At 37.6% G+C, this 8,659-nt stretch overlaps 1 protein-coding gene across 1 annotated transcript in view; it reads left to right on the top strand.

The window, feature by feature from the left end:
* Positions 1–1,705: 1,705 nt before the first annotated feature.
* The window catches only part of NLN (neurolysin), a gene marked incomplete at both ends in the record, with an annotated part of 31,315 nt that continues 24,361 nt past the window's right edge, over positions 1,706–8,659 (top strand). The window contains 2 exons of the mRNA XM_079548579.1: positions 1,706–1,767; positions 7,392–7,648. Coding sequence (XP_079404705.1) covers positions 1,706–1,767; positions 7,392–7,648 — 319 coding nt within the window. The remainder of the gene's footprint in view (positions 1,768–7,391; positions 7,649–8,659) is intronic.

The following is an 8,659-nucleotide window of genomic DNA, read 5'->3' as shown; positions in this document are numbered from 1 at the left end:
AAAATATGCTGTCCTCTTGCCATCATGGGATCTGTCTGTCCCAAACTCTGTCATGACACAGAGCCAAGTTCTTTGCCAAGGAAAATCACTTAAGAATTCAAGGCATGTATTCACCATTCCAGACACTGCCAAGAGCCAAAATAATGAAAGGGCTGAGAAGTGAAGTGTAATCATGACTTCAAAAGTGTTTGTCCAGCAGGAAAAAGTCATTACTTAAATTCTGTGGCTGTGGTCCCATTCCTTATTGTCAATTGAAATAATGCTGTGATTTAACTCTGAGTGATATAGCTGTACTTTGTTCTTTCTTGGACTTCTCTTTTTTTTTCCCTGTTCTTTTTTCTGTCTGGGGTTACTCAGTCCTCTGCTGACTTTGCTTGATTTTGTTCTTCCTTTACTCTAAAATAAAAAAGAAAAAAATACTTCTTGCTTAAATCTGAGTTAAAACTCAGTGGAGATATACTTTGAATACAAGCAAAGAAGTTAGACAAATTTTGTCTATTTAATTTGCATCTTAAAATCCATCCAATTACACAGACCAACTGCAGTGCATCCAAATTGTATTACTTGTTGCTGAAATCACACTGTAGTGTTTCTGAAATGCTTTTTAACTTAAGTAGGTCTTTGTTTACAGGAAGAAAAAAAAAAAAAAGAAAAAGATGTACCACTGAACCCCTGCATATGTGTTTAAAAACCATTTGGATGTGGTGTTTAGGGACATGATTTAGTGGAGGGTTGTTAGGGTAGTATGGTTAGCTTGCGGTTGAACTTGATGATCTTCAAGTTTTTTTCCAACCTGTGCAATTCTATGATTCTATGATTGAATATGAGGGTTGGTTGCTATAAAGGTTTACTTAAATCGTGCCTGTCTATTACCATTTATATATGTTTGGTAGCACTCGCAGGGATATGCCAACATATGGCATATTGTTCATGTATTAAATAATTGTTCCTGAGGCAGTTTTTATATTGCAGTAATGGAACGTGCCTTTTTTTATTATTTAAACAAGACCTCTAGGTGGCAGTGAAATACCGAGGCCCTGTGAGTGCTGATTGAGGTCACCTGATGAATATGGTCTGCAGATTCCCAACGCTTGCGGGGCGCAGTGCTTCTTGCAGACTGCAAGACAAGGAAGTATTGTTTTACTAAAATCTGCTATTTCAAGAGTTTGAAAGAACAGAATGGTCCTGTTGCTGCTCTCATTTTTAAATTAGGTGTTGTGACAGTCTACATAAAGTAAATTACAAGTTGAAAGATATATTCATTGTGTTTTATATGTGTGGTGGTTTTTGTGCAAGAAACCCACACGTTTTGATGCAATTTTTAAGCTGGGAGCCATTTGTTGTTGTTTATTTTTTAACTTACAGAAGCACACGAAGAGTGTAACATCCCATTCTGTTTTAAATTCGTGTGTGCAAACCTGTGGAAAAATATATTCAGTGCTAACCCATCTGAATTAATATATCTCTGCCTCTCTTTTTGCCTCTTGTATTCTTATTTTAATTTCCTTCCTTGACTTCCACTTTACCCCCAAAACTGTTATCCCAGATTTTTCATAAGGAGTGAATGGCTGCTCCAAAAGCAATGGCTCCTGTTTTATTCTATGATGATCTCTGATGCCACAACATCAGAGGCAGATGTTGATGCTATGGCAGTAGAGGTTGAACCTTCCCACTGATATCACGCCACATGTTGTTGCTGTGACAGATGGCAGCAGAGGGTCAGTCTGAGAGAATGGCATCTGACATGGAAGGGCACATGAAGCAAAGGTGTGTCATTGAATTCTTCCATGTGAAGAAAATGGCACCCATTGACATTCACTGACGCTTGCTGAATGTTTATGGAGACCAAACAGTGGACATACGCACAGTGAGGTGGTGGGGGTGTGTTTCATGATCAAAGAATGAGTCTTGGACAGAATCACAGAGGGCTTGGAACTTGATCTTTAGGTCCCTTCCAACCCAAGCAATTCTATGATTCCTTCCATTTGCAGTGCGAATGCATCGCAGTTAAATGAGACTGCAAACTTGAATCTGCTATAAAGTAATCATCAGTAGTAGGATCATGGTTGCAGGTTTTTATGTTTACATTTTCTAAAGCTGGTGCTACCCTTTGCTACTTCTGCTTCACAGTCTGAGGTTTTTTTGTTAAATAGTGCATTGTTACAAAGGGTTGTTTGGCATCTTCCAGATGTGGAAAATTGTTTTTAAACAAAACCAGACTTACATAAATGATTAGTATGCTTAAAGTATTTACTGCACAAGTTAAAAATCAGCCCATAAACTTAATTACTTTGCTCATCTTTGCAGCAGTTATGTTGGCCACTATACTGCTGTAAGAGAGTATAATAAAAGTCCTCCTCCTTTTTAAAATCAAATTGTGTTCATATTTTCCAGAAGCAGCAAGTAATCAAATCTTAGATTTGTTGGCAAAATAGATTACCTGATGTTGTAGCAAAACCAGCATTGATTGCAGTCTGCAACTTAGAAGCTTTCTTTTTAAAAATCCTGTTTCAGAAATTGCTACTAAGCTTTTACAGCTTGCACTGCTTTTGTTAGAAATTGTCATTAATACTAGCAGTCATCTATAGGCTTTTTTTCTCAACTAAACTCATGCATCATATGTATTTTCAGGCAGTGATGCAGGCTTAGATGTCTTTTGGTAATCTTCTCATCCATTTTTTATGCTAGCATAACTGTTTTGAAGCTACACATTATGGATAAACAGAAAAAAAAAGGTTGGCCTGGTCCATATTTTTGTCTTTTTGTGGATGGCATTAACAGGTATGGTGCAGTCATCATACTGGAGGGAAGGGATTCCATTCGGAGTGACCTGTATGTGCTTGAAAGGGACCATGCAAAACTCATGGCATTCAGCAAGGCCAGGTGCAGTCCTGCACTTGGGTCAGTGCAATCCAAAGCACAGACACAGACGTAGGCTGAGGGAAGAATGGCTTGAGTGTAAGTCTATCAAGAAGGACTTCAGGGTGTTGGTTGATGAAGAACTGAGCATGGGACATAAGTGTGTACTTGCAGCCTTGGAAAGCCAGATATACTCTGGTCAGCATCAAGGGGAGTGGCCAGCAGTGTGAGGGAGGGGATTGTCCCCCTCTGTTCTGCCCTCGTGAGACCCACCCACAGTAATGTGTCCAGACCTGGGGCCCCTGGCATAGAAAAGATGAGGAGCTGTTGGAGTGGGTCCAGAGAAGGGCCACAAAAGTGATCAGAAGGCTGGAGCAGCTCTCTTCAAAGGCAGCTCTCTGTGAACTGGGCTTATACAGTATGGAGAACAGAAGGCTCTGGGGAGACCTCACTGTGGTCTTCCTGTACTTAAGGGGCCTTACGTGAAAAGTGAGAGGGACTCTGTCAGGGGCTGTTTTTTGTAGGGCATGGCGTACAAGTTCTAAATTTAGACTCTCTTTGTTTGCATTAGATATAAGGAAAAAGTTATTTACTGTGGTGCTGAATTATTGGAAAATGTTGCCCTGCCCCTGGAAGTGTTCAGAGCCACACTGAGTGGGGCTTTGGGCAACTTGTCGCTGCCTACAGCAAGGGGAGTTGGAACTAGGTGATATTAAAGATGTCTTCCAACCAAAGCCATTCTATAATTCATTTTTTTCACCTGTATGTTATATTGTCTCTTTTTGAATTATGATCCTGCTGGTAGTTACACTGTCATCACAGATGGAGTCATGTACAGGGCAGAAATAAGTGGCGGAGGATGGAGTGGGAAGGAAGAGGAATATCTTAATGCTGAATGTGGGCCTTATCCATAACCCATGCTTGTTCAGATATGTCAACAGTTCCACATTGCACTGCAGACAATTAAATGTAGTGTTTGAAAGATTGAACTGGTCAGTTCACGCACTGGTAATAGCGTATCCATGGCCACATAAGATAATTGCAGTATACGCGTAATCTTCTTTACAGACCTACATTTGTTTATTCTTCTGCCTAATTTAAACTGAATCATTTTCTTATTGCATAGTTTGGGTAATGGCTGGCTTCTCTATAATGCTGCTTCCATTTACCAAAAACAACCCTTTTATGTAATAACTGCAGCATGTTGCTTCACTTACTTTTTGAAGAACACTGCTTGCTGCTTCATCTGGTTCCTACTATTATTAATATGATTTATTTAATTTCTTTTCCAGTTTGTGTCTCAGAAGTTAAGGTTTCTCTCAGTGGCACAATTTACAGTCACATTTTCTAATAACATGACAAATAAAGCTACAGAGCATCTTTGAAACATAATTATTTTAGCAGTGTTCTCCTTTCTTGTTCTCCTCTTTATATTCTGTTTAATCTTTAATTTTACATTGCTATGATTTCTATGCTTCTCTCTTGAACAAATAAGACATTCTCAACTTTATCGTGTGATATTTGAAGGTTGGGCATGTGATTATAATTTCAAGTAAACAACAAATATGAAGTACTAATCCACTTAAAGAAATAGCTGGAATAAAATTTCACCTGTGCACATACTGAAGTTGCATGTGGCTTTTCTTTATTCTGATGTGAGTCACATTGGCCCAAAGTACGACTGGCAGCAAAGTATGTGTTTTAAAATGTCAGTTTGAGTTGTGTTCAATGGTTGCATATAGAGATTGTTTTTACTTGAAATGTTATTATATTGTTTCTGAAAGCCCACATTGGTTTAGTGAAAGACTTGTGAGTCCTTCTGAGTTTTCTCTGGCTTTGTTCTACATGAATGCCTGCTTCATTGCATCAGAGGGGGCAAAGTATCAGCATTGCAAAACAAAGCCAGTTTTTTGTGTTTACTTGTCTCTAGTGGGTGTAGGCAGTCACTTGATGGAATTTATGCCAATCATTTATAGAGCTATTGATTTTTATGTGTTCCACCATGCAATTAGCCAATTTACAAAGAAAATCAGGTGGTCTGATCTTTTTTTGTGTGCTTAAAAGAAGTGCTTAGCAGCAATTAGGGGCTCTTTATTAATTAAACTTGTCCAGCTTTATTAATTGATCTTGTTTGACAGGCTGAAATTAAATGTTGCTATGACTATTTAATCACTGTTTCTGGGACTGTGTTGTTGGACAGTAGCAGAGCTGTGTTTTCTCCATGTGAAAACAATGAATTACAGAAGACTGTATGTTCCCCTTAAAAATAATATCAGCCTTATATCCTTCACCTTAGCATAGCCATCAACTTTTATTTTTTTCAGGTTGTTGTTTTCTTTTGATTCTGCTTCATTTCTATTTTGACTTTAATTTGGCACATTTCATATTCCTTCTGACAACCTTTGGAGGGTGAAAAGGGCAAGTTCAGAAACTGCTTTGAGGAGGTTGCATCCACGAGGCTGTGTCAGAGCTGCAGTGTGATAAAGACTGACATAGCGCAGTCCAGTGGGAAGCAGACTTAATGAAGTGCTGTTCTGTAATAGATTTTTAGATTCAGGGTAATTCAGTAGTTCTGGATTCTCGGAAACTATTTCATTCGGAGAATGCTAACACATGTTCTTTTGTTTTCATGAGAGTAGCTTCGTTTATTAGAAACTTCTAGATGAGATTCCAAGTTGCAGTAGTCCAGTGGAGAAGCTGGTGACACGTTAATGTCAGATCTGAATTTGTACTGGAGAGAGAGCAGAGATGGAAGGAATGCTTTTTATTCAGGCTTTGTTTTCAGAGTTTGGTAGTTGATATTATAGAGGGTTATATTTCTGTATGCCAGTAGAAGTTAAAAGGAAGCATCTTGTCTACATTGGTATGGGAGGATTTGAAGAAATGATAATAACAAGGGGAAAAAAAATCTCAGCATAAAATGTAGATTAGGGATGTTGCCTTTCATTTAGGTCCTGTATAAATAACTTTGACTAGGCCATACCTAGAAAATTCCTCTTTTAGGCCAGTGAGACCTTTTATTTGAAATCTTTCCTTTGAACAGAAGCTCTGCATGTGGTTCTTCTTGGGTTGCTAGCACTTTGCTGATCTGCTTCGCTTTTCCTTCAGGCCACAATTGCTTGTTCTTTTATGTAAGCTCTCTGCAGTATTATGCCAAAACCTTTCTAAGTACACAACCAGACTTGTTTTGCTATAACATTAGTGTAGGCGATTGACTGATACTAACAGAAAAAGGTTTTTCGTAATAAACAGTGTAAAAACAAAACAAAACAAAACATCCTTTCCAGTAATGAGCAATCTGTGTGTTCCTATATTTCTTTAGTTTTGTTTGAAAGTCAAAAGTTGTCATTATTACCATAGCAATATATTATTTTGGCTTTGAAATTATGTGAATGAAATTGGAAGGCAGATAATAAGCTTCTGCCATTCAGAGCTGTTCTTACTAACTCAGAGATCTGGTCCTTGTTACTTTTCTGAAGGTGTGGATTGGTCTCTTAAGATACTAAAATCTGTGGCATTCTACTTCGTGAGTGCAAGCTGTTTTTTAATTACTATCAATTCGTTATGTTTTTCAGCAAGTAATTTATATGTAACTGAGATATTACTGTGATATGTTTTGGGACTGCGGGTTTTTACTAGCCAAGTTTCAGTCAGCTGCCCAAGCCTGGCTACTTCTTTATACAGCAAAGCCGATGTTGCTTTTTTGAGTCCAAGGAGATGGGAATGTGGAAACCAGTATATCCCAAGCCATAACTTTTATTTGGATTCATTGATTTAAGATATATCTTTTTAGTATTATCACAAGAATTATTGAAAAGTCAGCCAGTAATTGCACTGCACAGCTATGATCAGTTACATATGTGAATTGTTCTACTAACTAATGCTGAATTATATTTGATGTATACAAATCAGGATTGATAGTATGTAAATTGCAGTCAGCTTGCATCCTCTTCTGGCATTAGACTGAAGCAACTTGTATCGGAACTACAAAAATTAGGAGCAAATTTTCAACAAAGTAACAACTAGAAGTTTTCTTCCTGTGGCTGTTTACGTGGCAGACATGTAAACAAATATGAAATAGTTACAGTGAACACAAGCAGACATGGGTGGTTTTTTTATCTTATTGTATGCATATTTGTAGTTCTCATCCGTCATAATTTGCAAATCACTGCAGAAAAATGTAAATACTGTCTGTAAAGTTTCAGTAACTGAAATTCTGTTTTCCTAAGAAGACTAAATAGTAACAGTCTATTTTTTTCAACATCAAAGTTTTTGCCTCTGTCTCATATTTGGCACTGTATGGAAAAGGGTGTAGACAAACCTCTGATTTACCTAAAATTAATTTTAAATAATAAAATAATAGCTGTGGATGCTCCTGATGGACAAGTAACACATGATTTTAAGTAGGACCCTGTTCTTACTGGTATAAAAATACTGTGTGGTTGTTAAAGGTCTGCTGCCTGTTTAATATTTACTATAAACTTTCTCACAAACTGGAGTCTTTATGCAAAGATCTTTTTTCCTTCTTTCAGGTCCATTGGGCCTCAGCTTTTTTTGGGAATGACATTAGGAGCAGAAATCACTAACCAGCTCAAGGCTTCTTCGTACATAGCATCAGGCCGAAACCTTTTGAGATGGGACCTGTCACCAGAGCAAATTAGAACAAGAACAGAAGAACTAATCAGGAAGACAAAACACGTATATGATGTTGTTGGGAAGCTTAATATTGAAGAAGTGACACATGAAAATACCGTACGGACTTTGGCAGATATAGAAGTGGAATATGCAGGTTAGTGTACGCTTTCTGTGATTTTTTTTTTTCAATAGTGCATTTTCAAGCCTGATAAGCAGTGCCTATCTCAGTTGCTGTAGAATTTGACTGAGATGAGCAACTCAAAAGTAACAATGGAAAGACTAATAAACTCCTAGTGGAGAAAAGGTAGTGGAAGAGAATGGAGGAATTTTGTGAATGCTTTTTCAATAAAAAAAACCTACACACTTTTACATTATGTCCTATGAGGACTTGAAGCAGTGCAGTAGAGGTATTGGTCTTGTGATCATGTCTAGACTGTCCTGAACAAATTACCAAGACCTTCCAATATACGGATGCAGTGTATGGTCAAACACAAGTCACTCAGATAACTTCTTAATAATTCTCAGAGGAGGTGGAACAATAAAAATATGGCTTTGTTTTGGAAAACCTATAATACAGTGGTTGCATGTTTGTAATAGCCTGTGTAATAAGATATCAAATTCTCTTAAATTCTCTGAAAAAAACCTGCAGTTGAAAGAGAAGTGCTGAAAACAGGCACTCCAGCATGGAGATCAATCTTCATCTTCCAGAAAGGAACAGCCTGTAGCACAAATGATTGTGTTATAACATTAGCCTATTGCTTTCACATTACTTAAACTTCACAGTTCGGTTACATCCAGTGAATTGACTGGAATTGATGCTGGCAGATAGACTGACTAATCTTCATCCAAACAGAGTCCGGACAGATTCAGTTTTAATTGTATAAATGTGTTTGGTATATTCTAAGTCATTCTGTCTATGTATAAACCTCTGTGCTTTAAATTGAATTAGAATGCAAGTATGTTTTACTGAGAAAATAGTGGCCATAAGCCTCTAAGCAGAGCCACTGAAAGTCACGTGTTGTCTGAGATGTACTTTCTTCTTTACATTGCCATTGCTGAATTGAGTCATATCTAACCTTTCAAGGCCATTTATTAAAGCTGTATGTGAAATTACCGGGACTTACTTCTGAAATAGCTCGTGGCATATGATATATTAACACAGCAT

This window comes from Tetrao urogallus (genome assembly GCF_951394365.1).
Source record: "Tetrao urogallus genome assembly, chromosome: Z".
Classification (NCBI taxonomy): Eukaryota; Metazoa; Chordata; class Aves; order Galliformes; family Phasianidae; genus Tetrao; species Tetrao urogallus.
The sequence above is the reverse complement of the archived record's forward strand: the minus strand, read 5'-3'. Positions and strand labels throughout refer to the sequence as shown.